Source organism: Peromyscus eremicus, chromosome 8a, assembly GCF_949786415.1.
Source record: "Peromyscus eremicus chromosome 8a, PerEre_H2_v1, whole genome shotgun sequence".
Classification (NCBI taxonomy): domain Eukaryota; kingdom Metazoa; phylum Chordata; class Mammalia; order Rodentia; family Cricetidae; genus Peromyscus; species Peromyscus eremicus.
The window spans coordinates 20,642,633-20,662,297 of record NC_081423.1 but is presented as its reverse complement, the minus strand read 5'-3'; the positions used below and the strand labels follow the sequence as shown (position 1 = coordinate 20,662,297).

The 19,665-nt window shown below is 41.1% G+C and overlaps 1 protein-coding gene and 1 long non-coding RNA gene across 7 annotated transcripts in view; one reads left to right on the top strand and one right to left on the bottom strand.

Annotated features, from left to right (window-relative positions):
- Tenm2 (teneurin transmembrane protein 2) overlaps window positions 1-19,665 on the top strand; it is a 942,842-nt gene that overhangs the window by 243,670 nt on the left and 679,507 nt on the right. Inside the window, exon 3 of one of the 6 annotated variants that reach the window (XM_059270354.1) lies at window positions 5,489-5,497. The exons of 4 other annotated variants lie outside the window; for them this stretch is intronic. In XM_059270354.1, coding sequence (XP_059126337.1) covers window positions 5,489-5,497 — 9 coding nt within the window. Of the gene's footprint in view, window positions 1-5,488; window positions 5,498-11,395; window positions 11,411-19,665 lie in introns of all 6 variants that reach the window. One more of the 6 variants, XM_059270358.1, reaches the window with a different exon arrangement.
- Window positions 4,064-7,997, bottom strand: LOC131916811 (uncharacterized). Its single transcript, XR_009380601.1, has 2 exons — window positions 7,870-7,997; window positions 4,064-4,414 (listed from the first exon to the last, which is right to left on the bottom strand). It is a non-coding gene; the product is annotated as an uncharacterized LOC131916811 (long non-coding RNA).

Genomic DNA, 19,665 nt, shown 5'->3' with positions numbered 1-19,665 from the left:
CCACGAGTCAGAAATCACTTTCTGTTTGGTCAAGTGGTGACTGTCTATGGCTCTTAGAGTTCCACTGGTCTTAAGAATGAAGGGGGAATAAGAATACAAATTGCTTCCCTCAGCACATTCTTATTCCCATAAAAGAGATCAAATGCACAAGCCATTTAAAAAAAAACCTGTAAGCACGTAAGTTTATGATTTATTTTATTCATTCATTTATCCAATAACTTATCTATCATCTACCTATCTACCTACTTATCTATCAATGGTTGATTATAGTAATTAAAGACATATGCATGACTATATATTTACAATAAATTAATAAGAGAATCTATAGGCAAACTAGTTTATAGAGTATTTTATATCCCCAGAGATTGATAAATCTTGCCATATGTATATAAATGTGTACATACTGAATATACAAATAAATCTACAATATACAGCTTTTGAAATTTCTTAATTTTTCTCCATTTATTTATTTTCACAGAGTACTTGACATCATTTTAGGGTAGGTTCAATGGCTGGCCCAAACAGTTTGTGTGTGTGTGTGTGTGTGTGTGTGTGTGTGTGTGTGTGTGTGCTTTCTTCTGATCATGGGAGGCATATGGCTCATTTCTTTGAAGTTTTCAGGATCCCCTGATTGCCTTCATTTGGAACTACAAGTGGAGATGCCTTGGGGGCTGCTTCTGAAGGCTTCCCAGTTTGATTGGCCTGGAAGGATCTTAGTCAGGGAAGGGGGAGAGGTGCAGTGTAGCAGAGCTCTTACCAGAAGGATGCAGGAGGCCACAGCCACTTGATGATTGCTCCCCAATTATTCATTCACTAAACAGCTATGTTGAGGGTTTCTGGGGAGAAACAGCATAACGCCTGCAATAAATCACTTAAGTTTATTATTTATTAATCGAAATTCTCAAGTGCACTAGAAAGTGTCTCTAGGACATCATCTGTGCAAGGCTATCACAAATAAATGTGCTAGGCTAGGCAGTAAAAATGTAGCTTACTTGTCCCAAATAGCCTAGAATAGCTGTGCTGTTAATCAAAGCAGGATAACGTCCTGAAGTCCCCCCCCCCCTGCAATAAGCATAACTTTTCTTAGACATACATCAGGCAAAGCCACAGAGACATGGTATTCCTGTTGAGTTCATCAGGAAGTTTCAATTGTCATCATGTGCCTTATCATTTAGTGTTATTTTGAGAATTATAGTTGTCTCTCGTGATTTTTACCTTGATTCTTGGGACCCTCTAATCTCAGTCTCTGAATTTCAAAGCACGGCTTGGGAAGTTACCATAGTTAGCCCAAGCTGAATGCTGCTAGGAGTATTAAAATCAAAGACGCCCTCTGGTCCTTGTTCCTCCACTGAAAGTAAAGTGTCGATATTAGCGTTGGACAGAAGCCTGCCAGCATCTGGCTGTATGACAGTCAGGAACACTGGGGGATGATGCTCCGTACCAGCAAGACTGCCTAGTTTGTCTATGAAGCCTGGTTTTTTTTTACTAAGTATGCCATAAATACTTACTGTGTGTAAGACTGAAATTTCTTTCACTATCTTTAGGGAGACCAAACGTGATAGATAAATAGGGGGATTGCAGCCTTGAAGATCATTAGCAGCTTAACCCTTCATAGTGCTTGAAAGTCATACACTTGGCAGAGACTTAGTAAATACCTGTGAGTGGCCAGGCACCGTGAACAGGTGCAGAGGTAAAGTGCACGAAGAATGGGAGAAGAACTGAGTGACGGGGACATGGAACAAAAGCAGGCTCTAGAATAGAAATGCAGCCTTAATCATATCAAAACTATGAACGCATCACCTCAGCTGAGGAAATTGTTCTGAAAGACCAAAGCACAGTTCTAGAAAACAAACAGGATGTGACCAGAGATGGTTTCTCTGAGGAAGTGAGTCATGAGCTGAAAACCAGAGGACGAACAGCATAAACATGTGGAGAGTAAGAGGGGAGGGGGGTTGAGCGAGTATCGTGGCAGCAGGAAGTAGGAGATTCCCCACCCACCAGCTGACAGTAGGTCACAGGGCAAGCACTCAGGGCTGTGGGGATGGCGGTAGAAACTGGGTTGGAGTGGCATGCTGGAACCAACACATGGGGAGACTGTCAGCAAATAGCCCCAGCTGATCAAAAGCAAACTCTTACCGTATGAAGAGGTATGGAGGAGCATGTTGTGGAGAATGATAGAGAAGTCACTGAGGCTCACATTGAGTCCGATTCTGTGCCTAGCTCTTGGCTGGGTAATGAGACAGGATATGGGTACACAGAGCTTTGCATGCACCATGAGCTAAAGTGAGGGATAATGAACCTTTAAGCAACATGGAGGGGCTTGTGAACATCATAGGTGATGAAGAAAAGATTGGGGGTGGAGGGATGGGGGGTTGGATCTGGTTTTCAGGATCAGCATGCCTTCTGCACAGCTGAACGGTGCCTGGCTAATTTCCCTTTCTAATGAGACTAACACAAAATCCATCCATTTAGACTATTCAGCTTTTCGCAAACGGACCAAGCTGTTGGGGTAGAGGGGAAAGAGGGGCTGACATTGATGGATGGAGTTAAATACCAGAGTCTCCCTCTTCACACAGACTTTTCTAAAGCAGTATTGTGATAGAAAGGCCCTTGGAGCTCCAGGTGGGCAGGGCAGGCTGGACAGAGCCCAGTGTCTCCCTGGGACTAGGAAGCAGAGTGCGAATGGGGATCTCCTATCAGAGTGGCAGGGTCCTCTTCAGGCCTGACATCAGGGTGGCATGTGGAGAGGAGGTCCCCAAACAAGGCTCAGTTCTCATGGGAAGCAGCTCCAAGGGGTCATTCAGTGGGACACATGGTTTCCCTTGGAATAATTTAACTCTTTGTGCAGAATTACCATCAAAGCAGGATCCATTGCCGACTTCTACCCATGGTACCACCCTCCAATTTTTTTTTATGAATGGTAAATGGTCATTTATCTTGATTGTGAAGTACAAGCGACATTGCTCTGGGCCTGTTTTAAACATAGCTAACTCACAATAAGAAGGTTGCCATTTTGGGGTGTAAAAGCTGAATGTATCCTGCTGTAAATATTAAAGATGATGACCAAGCCAAGTGCATCGGGAGGATCTGAGCATATGTATTTTTCAAAGGAATGATAGCTGTTTTCCTGTTTTCTGACAGTTTCCTGATCAGATGCTTAGGTTCCGTGGCCTCATGATAAGGTTTTAATCATTTGAGTGAATCCAAGTAGCAAAGATGGCCATGTGTTTAGTGTTGCTATGGGGGTGACAATACCGTCAACAGGTGCATGTGGAGCTGTGATGCTTCGGTGTGGAGAAAAGGCTCTTAAATGTTGACAATTCTTAGTGACTTGTTTTGTGTATCATGTGTACTGGGTTTATTTTGTTTGTGTCTCATTTTTGTGTTATAAATGGGGCAATGGAGGAAAAAAGTAAAGTTGAGTCATTTTCAAAGTCATTGAGCTTCTAAATAAAGGGGCTGGGATTCAGATCCCAGTAGTCTGGCTCTAAACTCTGTATTCCTAACTACCACAAAAACATGGATTAGGCTAAAAGGGTGGCAGGATTGAAGAGGACTTGTTTACTTTCAAAGGAACCTCTATTTCTTTTTCTTCCTCCTCCTTCTCATCCAACCTGTTCCAACTGCTTGTGGAAGACAGATGCCTGGGGGGAGTATGAGTCGCAAAGCAAAGCAAATTCTTACAAATTTTTTAATATTCAGAATCAAAAATGCACATTTCTGGGGAGTAATGGTACCAAATGAACACATACTGCCCCCTTTCCTGAGAACACAGCCATGGATGTATGTGCACAAGCACAGATGGGCATGTACAAACATGTGCACACACTTACATGAATCCATCTATACATGTGTATACATGCGAGCTCACATGCATATAAACACACATATACGTGCAAAGACGTGTACCTATATGTATACAGGCATGTACCCATACATATACAGTTGCTTTTAGTAGAGCACCACACACAGCCTCTGTAGCTCTTTGTATTTTTGCCTAATTCAGGACTGGCTACAATAACCAACAGCTCTCAAGAAGATTCCAACAGTTTGGCCTTAAAAATAGTTTCAGCAAATGCATTTTGAAAAGCCATCTGAGAAATACAGACCAGCTGCACCTTTCTGTTTAAAATTTGAAACACTGGTCTTTGAAGTATTTTTACATTCTCTTCCTGTCCACTTGCATATGATACTTCACATATTCACGTTCTGTTATATTTTGTCTGATTGAGACTCCATTCAACGTCCTGATTCCCGTCAAATGATGGACAAGCATCTTTCTTGTAAGCTATTGTCTTCTCTTTTTAATCTTGCTGTTCCAGCAACATATGGAGTCATTTTCTACTTCATGTTCAAAAACTCTGACTTCCATCCACAAGGCGATTGCTGGTGTAGAAAGGCCAGCTCACATCACCTGAAAGAGCAGAGGGGAGAAGGATAATCCAGTCAGTTGGCATGCTTTTCCCCCTAATCCCCAAGAGGCAGGTCCTCCATTTTAAGAAGAAATGCCTCCTGAACACATGTGGCCTCTGTAACTCCTTGAATCAGCAAACGTAGCCAGTGCCAAACTGATTGTCGATCTTAGCAAGGAAATTTCGGACGTGCTGGAGTGCACCAGACACACGGTATTGTCTGAATTGGAGCTTGGGCTAGCCTATTAAATTCTATAAGAAGTAAAAGCAACCTCAAGGACGTGATTGCCAAAGGAAGGCAGAGGAGAAAGAAGCCTTGATCTTCTCCTCCCGGTCTTCGGCATTAGTTCTGAAAGCTGATGTTTGGGGAACCCCTAATGGCTAAATGCACGCGAGCAGAAGCAGAGGAAAATGCTGTGATTCCATTTGCTGTGAACGTGTTGAACAGTTTTCTTTTCTCCCATCTCCGCGTCTCAGACTTGGAGTCATTTTGCCTCTCATCTGCTTCCAGCTTGCTTGAGTTACAACCAATCAGATATGAGGAAAATTAGATTTTAATGGAATATTTGATTTTCATTGCTTAATTGATTTAATTGCAAGTTTCTAGTTCAGACTGGTAGAAATGCAAAGACTTTCAGTCAAATGTAGACAAGCTCTCATTTTTCTGTGTTCGACAGTGACAAACTTAATAAGACATCAGCCTTGAGTCTGGAACTTTGGAGGCAGGTTTGACCAACAACTTTCTGAATTACTCTCCGTACCCCGTGTTTGTTTCTCTTTCATATAAATGCATAAAGGAATATGCATAAGTATACATATTCCATGTCAGAGTCTTGTGTTTGCATTTGCTTATTCTGGTTGTTTGACTTTGATTCCTATGTGTTTTTGTTTGTCGAGGAGGACAATATATGTGTGCTTATATAAGCTACCACTTTGTTTGCCAGAACATCCAATATCACAGGCTGTTTCTTTTTTATAGCTGAGAAAGGGAAAGACAGACAGGAAGGTCAGTTGTCTAGCAGAAGCTAGACAGTCAAGGTCAAGGTCAGTGGCTTCTGGTTCTATAGTTGTCTGAGATTTTCATAGTCCTAAATAGAGGCTAGTGCATGCCAATGGCTAGTACATACTGGCTGCCTGGGGCACTGCAGTGAGAAGATTACTTGGTACAATAAGGCTCAACACAGTTGGCGACACCAGAAGTCTATTTGTCTATCTGTCTATCTATCTATCTATCTATCTATCTATCTGTCTGTCTGTCTGTCTATCTATCTATCTATCTATCTATCTATCTATCTACCTATCTACCTCTAACACACACACACACACACACACACATACACACCACCACCACCACCACCACCACCACCACCAATCTGCACTGGTCATCATCCCAACTTTAGCAGCCATATTAGCAGCCATATTTGATCTTTCACATTATCTTTCTAGAGTAATGAAACAGGCATGCATCTTTGTGCAACATCAGAATACCCTTAACTTATTACAGTACTAGCTAAGGACTCGACCAGAAAATACACTTTTCATTTCTTGTTTTGGTTTGTTTGTTTATTTTTGTTATTTTTGTTTTATAAATGAGGAACTTGCTTTATTTTCCAGGCTTGCCATGAACTCTTAGACTAAAACAATACTCCTTTTTCAAACTTCTGAATAGCTAGAACCTTAGGCATACACCACCACCCCTTCATCCATGTCTATTTATTTTGACATATTAACTTTGCTGTTGCTTTTACCCTTACCAGTTTGGGGAAAGTTATGATCTCTCTACCCATTATGAGAATTCTGTGCACAATTGTATATATGTGTGGGTACCTGTGTATCTGCATGCATCTGTGTATACATGCAAATGTCTGTGCATGTGTGTTTGTGTGTATGTACAAACCACTGGCAAATGCAATTTATTTATATAACCTGTATTTAAATTATTGTCACGTACTTTAACTATTTCTTTGTTGGTCTCTTTATTTTAAATACAGCAGCCTATTTTGAGCTATAGAGTTTTTTCATCTTCTTCCTCCTCATTGCTCATTTCTGAGGAGACTACCTCCTCTGCAGGTATTAGGAAAGAAAGCTCAGAAGCATGAGCCCTGGAAACATGACTTGCCATAGAATCCTAGCTCTGCTTGTATTAATAGTGCATCCTCAGAAAGTATATTTCTCTTCAGATACTTATTTTCCTCATCTGTAAAATGGGAATCTTAGCAAGTTGTGACTCTCAGCATCATGTGAAAGTTCAATGATATAGTAGATTTAAAGTTCTTAAGTAAATATTCAGCATATATTCATTGCTTAGTAAATGCAATGACTACTACTGGGCTCTGAATATATGGCATAGGCTAGCCTGAGCACCTGGCAGGCTTTCCTTCATTTAGCCCAATTGTACTCAACAGAGGGTGAGTCAGTTCACCAGAGAACATTATGCAATATCTAGTGACATTTTTGGTTGTCACGACTTGGGGGTTGCTACTGGCATCTAGTGGATAGAGGATGAGGCTGCGTGTATGCACACTAAACAACGCACAGGATGGTCACCCACAGGCGTTGAAGAATCCTGACTTAATCTGGCAGTTCTGGGCATTGTGTTCACTTTCCAGAATAATCTGAAGCCTGGAGAAAGCATAGCTTTTTCCCTCTTGCAGATGCAGTGTTCACAGCTACTCTACCAAGAATTTGGGACAAAGGGGCTAGTTTTCTTTTTAAGTTAACTACATATAAGTTTCTCCAAAAACTCAAGACACAACACTTGGGTGGTTTGTGCAAACAGAACAGTAAAGGAATGGATTCTGGCAAGTTGGAACAGACTTTGTCCAAAATACAGTGGCAGTGTCCTCGAGCCTCCAGCCTGCCAACTCTGACCACTTTGCATTGTTGGACTGTGAAGAAGTCCTGGGGACTTGGCTAGCCTTAGCTGGATGGTGGGAGCCTCTCCCACACCTGGAGAAGGCTTTGTCTTTCAGGAATCACATAAGCCTGTTTAAATATTGTAACCATTGGTTTGTTCAGCCCTGAGAAGTGCTCTAAGCTTATAATTTCACAGATATTGTTGCTTAAGAGGGAGCCAAGAAAGGTGTGAGATTAAAGAAAATATTGCATATCAAGTAAACGTAATAAGGTAATAGAAATAAGTATCAAGATAGTCAGTAGCAGGTTAGTCTTCACAATACCAGATAAAGGTGTGATACCAGTCCCTCATGAATAGGAAACACTTTACCTCAGGTAACCCTGAGAACAAAGGGGCAGAGTATTGCTCAGCATAACCCACGGCTGGGCCCAGGACAGATACATAGCTCACATTCACATGCAGAGCTGAGTGTAGTTTGAGTGGCGGTGATACCAGCACACATACACACACACACACACACACACACACACACACACACACACACACACAGTCTTTTCCTATTTTAGACCACTCACTTTAGATCTGAGTAGAAAATATTACCAATAATTGGTTGGTTCCACGTCTCAGCCTCTCAGCCTTCGCATTAACTATGGTCCATCTCTACATCCCAGCAACTCTTCCCTCTGTTATATCTCTTGCGATGTGTGCAGAGAATTAGCTGGATGTGTTCAGAGAGCCAAGTGACTCCAAATGCATCCCCTTCATTATGACCTATGGTCAAACCCAGATGTCACAAAACAATTTGTGATCTGCAGCGGTCACTGTGGTCTGGGCAAAGAGGCCACAACCATTAGTAGAGATCAGTTCCCAAACCATTTCTTTGTGAATGTTTATTACATGACTCAATTTCTGTCTTTTTGAGCACAGCTAAATTAATAACAACACAGTTTACAGTCCTCATAACTGTCATTTTAATTGTGACATTCGTTGGATTAAAAGTCCTCTTGCTTTTGGCCTCTCACACGTATTTTCCCCCTATTATACTGACTCTTAGTTAGCTGCAGCACAACTGTTATTTTTCAAGTCACAATAAGTGTGGAGGGTGTGGATGGAAAGAAGGGAAGTTTTTTATGTAGCATGATATATTGAAGAGAAAGAAGCATTGTCTTCTAAAAGTAAGAAATTGGACATAAAAATGTGTTTGCAGAAACCAGTTATGTTTGGTGGGTAGGTGTTTTGTGCTTCAAATTAATATTTGTCCTTTAAAATAGCAGATGTTTAGCTGTATATGTGGGCAGTGGACACAAGTGGGCATGGCATAGATGTTCCAAGTGAAGGGCTGAGAGACAAGTGTGACTCTCTCACAGCCAAGGCAATCCCCACCTCCTCCTCCTCCACCTCTTCATCCCCCTCTTCTGCTCTGTGTTGGTGCTTTCTTGGCATCCCAGATACACACTGTGGAACCTCACTTTTCAAAAGCATGAAACAGCATTTCCCAGTGTGTTAAAGGCAATGTGTTTAGAGTGAGGTCTTCAGGCCAGCAGTAGCCTTGCCCAGGGGCTGGTAAGAAAGTCAGCAGCCCAGGCTGCATGAGGCCCACACCTCTGGGAATCAGAATCTGTATACTAATAAGGCTCTGATGATTCCAGGTCCCAATAAGGCTGAGATGTGATGGTCCTGGACATTCTGAATCTGACCTCTCCAGTGCCACTTACTTATTTCTGTATTGTACTATTATTGTACTTTTTATTTTCGCATACATGACTTGAGGACATACATTGTCCTCTCTTTCAGGGAGTGGGATTTTGTTTGTTTGTTGGCATCTGTTTGGCATGTATGTCCATTTCCTGAACACAGCAGTACTCAGTCAATTCCCAGTACATTTTATTTTCATACTCTGACAGTGACCAAACCAAAAGGGAAGAGTAGAGATCTTCATGTACCCATTTTGGTGCCTCTGCTTTTCCAGCTTGATGAGCTTCAGTACATTATTTATGTCCCTGTCCACCTCAGTTTCTTTATATGTAAGTTGCAAGACATGATTGCTATCACGTGAGTCTGTTAATAGGTTCAAATGAGATCTAACATGGGAAGTCGTCAGCGTAGTGCTCATTGTGGTGAGTTCTTGATAAGTGTTGGCTACTATTACTAGTCATTTAAGCTAGTGGATTCTAGGCACAGTATATGCTAAAAGAGTACACCCCAGCCCCTACTCCCACTCCATTTATTATTAGGTTCATGTTTCTCAGTTGGGATAGGTTTTATTTCCTGAGACATGGCATTGTGTAGACAAGGTGCATTGTCATTCAGCAGATGGGGTGGGGTGGGGTGGGAAGGGACTACCCTTGGCATTGAATGGATAGATAACCATCACGTTGTTAAATGTCTCAGGAAGTATGATACACCCCCCACGCACATCAACAAAGTATGATCTTGCCCAAAATGTCAATAGCACTAAAAGCTGACAGACTTTCCACTACCCACGGAAGAATTAAGGTAAGCAAAGTAATCAGGGTTTGTTTGTTTTTTTTTTCCTTCAGGATTTAGACACCAGTATATAGCCATTCCCTCAAATATTAATGTTGAGCCCCTTTGTCAGAATTCATCTGCTGAGAGGCAAATCATGTCTTGTGAAACGAGTCACACAGTGGAAAACCTGATGCAGCCTGATTAACCTATTAAAGGTCATAAAACAATAACAATTACATTGCACATTTCATTCTTTAATATCAAAGAGAGCGAGGCTCTTTGAAATGTAAAACATCATAAGTGAAAGAATAGCGCCTTCAATTCCCCCAGGAGCCCAAGGTCATTGTATAAATAACACACTAGTTCCCTTATTCATTTCACTCCATCTGAGGATAGGCAGGAGGCCACAAAAGATGGGACAGAGAACAATCTGAAGAAGGGTGAACCTCCAATGCCTGGGACTGAGGTCAAACACAGTAGCCTCAGTCCACAGCTCAACATGGATACTAGAAATTCAAAACAAATGTCCTTGCGGCAGGTAGAGGGATACAGCGTGAACTGCCTAGCTTTTTCTTTCTCTTAACAAATCAGAAATGCTGTGGGAACTTCCAAGGACACATTAATTTCCCAGGTACTATTGCAAAATCCAGGGCGAGGAGGCGAGTGTTAGGTTCTGTTCCTACTGTGAACAGATTAGGCAGACACCAATTTACACCTCATTGTTAAGAGAAGCTTTATTCTGCAAGTGAGACCACATTTACATCTTTGGTAATTAAGCTAAAAGATTTTTTTTTTTTAAATGACATTTCCCCCACCACACATCCTGAAGTAAATATTGTATGTTAAGTGGGATCAAATGCTAAAATACATGCATTGGAACCATTACCCAAATCTGAATCCCGGCTTCAGGTTTCACTGTCATCCTTTGGCTTAGGCTGAAGTCAGAGCTGTGCCTGGTGATGTTTGGATTTTTACAAAAGGCCACAATTACTAACTGAAGCAACTGAAGTGCCAAGGAGCAGGCAGAGATGTACTCTTGGACTGGGCTGCCTCTTGTCTACTCTCTGAAACAGTGAGCCATGATAGTGAGCTAGCGAGTGCTCCCAGTAATTCAGAGGGCACCATCCATCAGCCAGTGTGCCAGGCTGCAGCGGCGTCCAACCATACATCTCCCACATTCTTTGCTTTCTGGCAATTTTCATTTTTAGGAAAATTGAACATAGAGAGCAGTATATTAAGAGCTCTAAGAAACTAACATCCTTTATTCCACACATAGAAGAATCTAGTTGACCTAAGAGGCATTTTTCCCCTCATAGCAATAGTTGGCATGGTTGCTATAAACAGTACAAATATGGTCCTGGATAATAAATAATTGCTGAGTATCAGAAAAAAATGAAGTATGGGTCAGAAAGAAGACAGATCATTTCTAAGGAGATATGTACCAAGATTGGGGCTGTGGGCTAGAGTTAAGTCATCAGGGGTCTCATCTGTTCTGTGCTAAGGGAAATTATTGCATGCACACCTATGCTGAATGTTGTAGACGGCCCAGCCAGGCTGAACCTTGTATTTGTTCAATGCATTTCTCTTATGACGAGCACACAAAGTAAAGTATTCAAGTAGAAGCCTATCACGGGTGCTTCCTCGGCTTTGTGGTTAGTCAAATCAACCAGGAGTCCACTTTTAAAGGAAATGGTGATGAACCATCTAGTATTCATATATGTCGAGCATAAATGCCAGAAAACTGTGGCTTGTCATAGGGCTGTACGTGCTGGCTTGGTTTATATTCTCAGCCCTGATAAGAGCACGAAAAGGCCAAGCCTCAGATATATTTCTTTTGTATTTGGGGGCATTTCTTGGGGGTGGGGGCGGCTTGTAAACACATCACCAACTGTGCCTTCTAAAAGAGATCCCTTGGAAGCACCTTTATCTTTGTGTCCCTTGGGTTGCTCCATAGTCTCCCCCACAAGGCTGCTCTGATACCAGGTCCCATAGGGTTCTTCTTATTACCTGCTGATAACTACATCCCAAAGAAGTATCTTGACCTTCTGTATCCTTGCCTCAAGGTTACGTCTGAGTTCTGCCAAGGAGTGTCTCTGTAAGTCACATTAGCTGGCTGCCCTTCTGGAATCTATGTACTCTCTACTCATCATTGAATGAAGACTCCCAATATGTAGCTGTGGGCATCTTAACCTCAAAGACCTTATTTTGTAACTCACCAAATACCTGGCAAGTATATATCGTTCCTATATACTAGCCAAGGTTCTAGGTGTGAGTGTCCAGCAGGAAACCATCTTGGAGTTTGCATTCTGATAAAAGCAGCCAGACATGGACTAAAATTAGTTAGCTATACAATGATTTAGAAATATCAAGTGTAGGGGGGTGGTATACAGAGAAGCTGTGATGTGGGAGTGAGGCATGATGCAGTTTTTAACTGACTGATTGGGGTAGTCTCGCTGTGAAAATGGCATTGAGGGGAATACATTAGTAGCTTGAAAGAATGATCCATAGTCAGGGAGATATAGTCCTAGGAACTTGTGCAGCTGCATAAGAGAGTAAATGACAGATGAGGAGGCTATAGACCTGGTAACACAGGAACATGTCTTTGAAACATTCTAAAGACTTGGGGGGATAGGCTAAAGAGATGGCTCAGTGGTTAAGAGCACTGGCTGCTCTTCCAGAGGTCCTCAGTTCAATTCCCAGCAACCACATGGTGGCTCACAGCCATCTATAATGAGATCTGATGCCCTCTTCTGGCCTGCAGGCAAGCACGCAGCCAGAACACTATACATAATTAATAAATAAATAAATAAATAAATAAATAAATAAATAAATAAATATTTAAAAAAAAAAGACTTGGGGCATGAGGAATTCTTGGCTGTCTGCAGAAGAGGAATGAGAGTATCTGGTTGTCATTAGAAAAAGGCCCGCTGCTGCTACTTTGCAACTCTGTCACTAGGGGGAGTATATCAGGTGTTACCCCCAGATAGCAAACTGTATCCTAACTCATTGGCTTGAAATAGGGCTAGTTCCTGATTTGGATTCTCACATGTTGCTGTTCTCCCTAGGCGTGTCTTTTGCTGGTTTTGCCTTTACTTACACAGTTCTGTCCTGCTGGTGTTTGAGGTGAGGGATGAGTTCCATGAAGAGGCTGACCCTCTTGCCATATTGGTTTTCTTCTTCTAGGAGGCAAGGAAAAGTTGTTGTTTTGTTTTGTTTTGTTTTTCTTTCACGGCAGTTGCCCCATTTCAACAGTGCAAGCCCTGATGTTCCAGAGTTTCCCATGCCTTTACTTCTCGTTTGCCGAAGACTTTTTCCAGATCAGTTGCACAGCCAGTGTAGAAGAGAACCACACAAGGGCACAGATAGGCAAGTGGAGGATACATTCGAGTCATAGCAATAGCATAGCATAGCAATACATTTAACCCACCACAGGCAGTCAAACGCTGACAATGGAAGACAAATGGAAGGCTTCAGAATAATGCAGAAAGAAAGAGGGTGGGCTGCCCCAGAACGGTGACAATGAAAGTGTTAAAAGGTATGCAAATTCTGATTTTTTTTTTCTGCAGTTTGACCTTATTTTTAGTCTCTCAAGTCTTGAGGGAGGACAGGGCTATTGAACTTCCAGAGATGGGTGGTCCTCTTACTATGCATGAGATGATGTCATAGTAAAGTAAAAGAGGTCAGGGCTAGGTTTCTCTTATTGCCAGTAATTATTCAATACGCTTTCTGAACAATTGTAAACTTCGTAATTCACTTAGTGCTGTGACTGTACATGGCACCCTGTCAATATCATCATCAGTTAATATTTATCGAGCCTCTGTGGAGGACATGCTCTTGCACTCACAGCAGCAGAGGTGAGCTGCGTTGTTAATTCTTTCAGCCAGCCCAGGACTACTACTGCCTGGTTTATTACATCACTCTATTTATTAATTGATGGTTGTCATCTTCAGAACATTTGGCATTGGGATATAATTTTTGATTTTTTTTTTTTGAAGCACAAAGAAAGCCTTAAGAGCTCTGTCTTTATAAGCATTCTAATGCATTTCATTAACCACATCACAAACGGGGCAGTAATAGTCCTGTATATTGGATAGAGAGGTTGAGACAGATAATGTTTAAGAAATTTGGACAGTGTCATATATTCAGATGGTGGCTGGTTGGGGATTGAAATACGATAACTTTTTATTGCACTATACTGCCTCTCAGTGGTACGTGCTGTTCCCACTGCTCTCATGCAGTAACGTGTGGCTAGCAAAACACCCCCAAAGGATTGAACCAGTGCCTCTGCACTTGAAGAGGGCATCCATGGCACTAGCCTTTGACATCTGCGCAGCTTAATCACTAGGAAAGTGGTTTGTTTATTACTGTGTAAGCCCCATGTAAGAGGAGATTTGTCAGCCATTAAAATCACTACTTTGTGTGTTGTGTGTGTGTGTTAATGTCTCATCAGAAAGATGTCATTTCTTTCAGAGTACAGAGAGATGTAGGAGCATGCTCATAAAATAAATTATTGAATTAACATCTTTGCACTCATTTTCTTCTGGAAAAAGTGATTTGGTGATTATTGTTTTTGATGGTTCATTCTTTTAAAGAGATTTTTCCATTTTTTAAAATATATATATTGGAAGAGTTAAATTCAGGGCTAAAGAAACTGAAGGAAGAGGCAGTCTAAATGCAGAATTTATATGCAGATCTCCAAACTAGCACCACGAAATGCCATGTACCCAGAGCTGCACTAGAGTGTACACCCTCCAGAATGTCTGTCTGTTGTAATTCCATCGCATTACAGATTTTAGTGCATATCTCGCCTGCACAGCTTCCAGAGCTGTTCAGATATTCAACATCAGAAATTGCACTGTTTTATCCTGGATTTTACAAATAGCAACCAGATTATTGTAAAACAGAACTATCTGATAAGTCAGGTTGTGAATTGCTTTTGTGATTGTCATGGGTGAGAGTATTGAAGAAGCTGGCAAACAGTGCCGCACACTAGTTACAGTCAAAAGCAAACCCATAGCAGTGAATGCATTTTTCTGATGAATACGTTCAAGGCTGTGATCATTGTGCAACTTCTGGTTGGATGCTTTCAAATGTTCCATATTGAAAAACATCAGTAACAAGAACCAAACAGTCCACCAAAGCCTGTGTTCAACTCAATGGAGAGGAACATAAATTCTTACTTAGCGTTTCATTGAGGCCAGCTCTATTTGGTCCACCATGGGAAGCAGAGACTTGAGCTTTTTTCCTGATTGGTTTTTCCATTTTTTCTTTATGATTGGGAGGCCACTACTTTGGTTTTCACTGAGGGGCTTGTTCAAATCACTTTGCAAGACAGAAATGGAAAATAGGAAAGACAGACTTCTGATCCACAGACAAAAGGCAAGATGCCAGAACATGGTAAATTATGTTCACAATTTTATAAGCAAAATAATTGCTTTTAATTGGCTAAGTAAGCTATGACATAATTACAATATTCACTAAGCTAATTTAAAACTATTTATAACACAAACCTTTAATTACATTATGTACTCATTCCTATTTTGCGAACAGATATAAAAATGGACATGAATTATCTTATCTTTATAAATAAAGATACATTAAGGACATTTTTGAAACTTCAAAGGTTATGTTCTTTTGTTTTGTTTTGTTTTGGAGAATGTTTGTTATTTTTATTTTGAAAAGCAGTCATTTATAGAAACTTCCACTAGTGTGAGTCTCTAGTGACAACAGACAGAAACACTATGTGGGTGAAAAAAATCTCCCTGAGAAAGATCTTTTTGTCAGAGGAGAAAGGCTGCTCAGAGTGAGACGTGTTCTGCCATGTTCTCTTCCTGTCATGGTCACCCTAAGGAAAAACAAACCTCCCTTAAGAGATATATAATTGGGTCAGAAATGACCCACAGAAGAGACTGGTTGTAATAAAAAAAAATCCTTTCTCTGAAGACTAGTTGTGGATGGGTCAGTGTGAGCTGGCTTCTAATTAATGTATACATGGTGAGGTGGAGCCACTCTCTTCCAGATGTCAATTTACTAATGCTTCCTCCATGAGAGTCTTAATCTGATGGGATGAGGTAATTATGACATTTTCTTAAATAGTGGTTGACTCAAAACATTTGCTCAAATATACACACTGGAACCAATGAGATTGCTCAACCAGGAAAGGAATTGTTTCTGAACCTGAAGATTTGAGTTTGGTTCTTGGATCCCACAGGGTGGAAGAAAAGAGCCTATTCCTGCAAGTTGTAAGTTGTCCTCTGACCTAAACACACACACACACACACACACACACACACACACACACACACACAGAGAGAGAGAGAGAGAGAGAGAGAGAGAGAGAGAGAGAGAGAGAGAGAGAGAGAGAAACATTGTAGTATATTGAAATAAATATTAATAAATGGACTAGGCTACCCTCAGGGTGAGACAGCTAGAAGTGCTCTGTAGTCTTGCTCCTATTCCAACTGATTTCTAGCAAAATCTTAAAGTCCAGGGACTGTATGATTAGTTTCTTCCCTTAATTTCTGAAGGATGGGAGTGCATACCATCTTTTAGAATGTTTAGTGTAAAAACCAAATAAACATGTTTTTCTATAAGCACATCCTAAGTATCCAGTAGTACTCAAAGGTATAGCAATATATAATATACAGAAAATAAACACAATGCTTGCAGCCTTCAGGAAACTTGAAATCAATGTGTGGGAAATAAGATACGAATCCAGTAAAAGTGACCTAGAATTATTAGAAGAAAAATAGCTCACCAACACTGTGGCATGTTCAATGGCAAGGTAAGATTAATTGTAAAATCATATGTAATAAAATGTTCCAGGCAATGGGTGCTTTGAAATTTGAGAAAAGAGCATTTACCATGAGCTAATGTAATCTAAAAAGGATTCTTTGAGGCTGAGAGAATTTTATATTGAACAAAAGTAACATGTATCTCACAAAACAAATTCTGTGTGAAAGGAGAGTGTGTAGAATGGCAAAATTGGGAGGGAAGAGCATTTCCCTTTCACTTGTTCATTCATCAAACCTATGGGTACCTAGCACTCACTGTATGCCTCATATGGACACAGAAGCAAGTAATAGTGAAAGAATTCCTACTTCCTGAAGCACATGCAAATATTACAAGACAGAATGGGACAGTAAATGCTCTATCCCAGTGATTATCATATGTGGGGAGCACAGAGTATTTCTTTTCTTTTGTATACACAAATACATTAAAACTAGGTTTGTGTATGTATCTGTGTGCCTATGTGTATGTGTGTGTGTGTGCGTGCGCGCGCGCGCGTGTGCATGTGCCTGTGCGCACGTGCTCATGTGCGCAAGCGTGCACACACATGCTTGTGGCTATCTCTTAAAGCATTTATTCAACTTGTTTAAAATTCAACAATGTTGCTCAGTACTGTGTACGTGGGAAAACATATTGGCCAACTGAATTTTTTCCATCGATCCGGGTTGTTTTAATACTATGTAGACTTATCTAGCGGGAAGATAAATGAGAAGGTAATTATTGCTTATATTTAACAAGAAGAATTAAAGGTTACCAAATGCTGTGAGTGTTTGAGCGGTTACTCTTGACTTTCTGTGTAACCTTAAAAGGATGATTTTCAGCTATTAACCTTCCCCTTCCCGTGCATGGAATAGGTGGCCTGAGGGGTACATTTTCAGCAGAGTATAAATACCTCATATGAGAGCCAGGTCCACCAACAGGACTTCCCTGCAGTTTCTCTGAAGAGGATCCACTCATTTCTGTTGGCTCATTCATATGTAATGTTTGTCCTTTATATTATTTTGTATAATCATGATGGTGTTCATGAATGATGGTTCATGATGAAGCCATTTCCTCACAAAACAGTGTCCTGGAATTTCAATGTGGTTGAAAACTTTAATCCCCACGAGCACAGACGATCAAACAGTCCACAAACATTTACCGAGTAAGCAAGCTGCTTCGTTTAAAGATTTATGGAAGGCACTAAAGAGGCAGAGATGTCTCAAACATGCGTAGTGCTCTCCTTTCATTTAAAATATAATTGGAAACATGGGTCCACAACCTGAAAAGTCAAATCATGATAAGCTAATTAGGGTATTAGGGTAAGGTCTGTGTAAATGGCACGGGTCTGTAAAAATCTAGAGTGGAAAGAGACAAGGGTTTGGCTTTGCCATGTGCTGTTCGTGTGACATCTGGTAAATTCATTTGCTGGCCCTCAGTCCCATTTCCGTAAAATGGTTCTAATAACAGTCATTGAGTGGGTCATGGTGAGGGTTAAAAACTAGAGCTAATGAGAGCACTTGTATGATTGCTAACTGCTCTTTATTGTGTAGGTTCTAGATCTGAACTGTGAGCTCGTTTTCCTGTATTTAGTAGATAACAAAGTCCTCACCATATTTTATAGACAGCAGAGTAAGGTTTAGAGAAGAAAGTATTTAACCAATGTTCCACAATTAAGAAGCAAATTCCAGGGTCAGGATTTGGACCTAGGGCAAAGTCCAAAGCCAAGCTCCTAATTATGATATACGCCACCTTTCCTAGGGCCCTCGGATAGCTACTGTGATTAAAGCAATTTCGCTGCTGTAAACCAGGAAGGTCAAGGGCATCTTTTTGGAGGACTTGTAACTTGTTCTGGTCTTAGATCAAGAGATTGCAGTTAAATATACTTCATACTTTGGTGAAGAAGATGGGGGTGGGGAGAATATTAAAGAGAATTGGGACTGTGTGTGAAGCTGTGGAGGACTTGCGGATGTGCTGGGCTGGGGGACAGCAAGATCTTCTGTGGAAGCAATAGAAGAACATTTACAGGGCTAGTCAGTGTCAAACCACAGAGGTGACTCAGTGTGCAGCAAAGAAATCTGCACTTTATTCTCTGGGGAATTGTGAACCTTTGATGATTTTTTAAGCTGATACATGAGATAATGAAATAAAACAGACTTTCAATTGGCCAATCAATAACTATTGGGAACAGATGTCATTCAAAGTGGCATTTTAAGAAGGTTATTCTGGCTTGTGAGGAATGAATTGGAGAAGAAAGAAAACCTCTTCAAATGGTTGTTTTCAATAAGCTGTGTCATGACAGGGGGAGAGGTGTCTCAACTAACAGGGCGCTAATAGGAAAGCATTGGTTTGCCACAGATTAGCTGTTTTATATGTTAGAGCTGATTCAAGGTCACACCTGGAATAATGTCACTCTCCTTCACTGGGATCTGAAGTGCCTTCTTGAAAAAGGAGATGGTGTTACAATCTGATATAGGAGTCGGCAGGGCCCTGGCAATGTCCTCAGGATGGATACTGCATATCTGTACCCTACATGTGTCTCAGCACTGACAGAGAAGGGCTGCAGGAAAGAGTTGCCGGAACAGAGGGAACAGAGCAGAAATCAGGATGAGTCTGGGGTCTGGAAATGAAGCCACAAGATCTTTTAAAACTGTGGGAGTGGTGTTTGGTGATGTAGGGAATGGACTGATTACAGACAAAGGAAAGAAATCAACCCAGACTGTCTCCGAGATCTTTACATTTTCACTGATGGGAACGTTTGGGGAGAAAGCTTGCTCTGAGGGCGGATTCGCTGGTCTGGTTGTAGAACTTGTTGGGTTTTAAGCACATTATTCAAGTGGAGAGACCCAGAGGGCAGTGTCAATAACTAGATCGTGTGAGGAAGGTCAGAGTGGAAAGAAATCTTCCTGTATCATCCATTTTGAGGCGATTAAACATTATGTTTCCCATTTAAAAATTTTTAAAGGAGTCAGGGGATTCCCTAACAATGCGGAAGTTGTCATGTCAGGGCATGTGTTGTGTGCTAAGAGCACACTCCACACATCACACACACACATTGTTTATTCCTAGTGACAGACCATGAGGCGCAGAGACTCGTATCCATTTTAAGACAAGGAAATAGCCACAGAGAAGAAAATGATTTGTTCAAGGTCACACAGC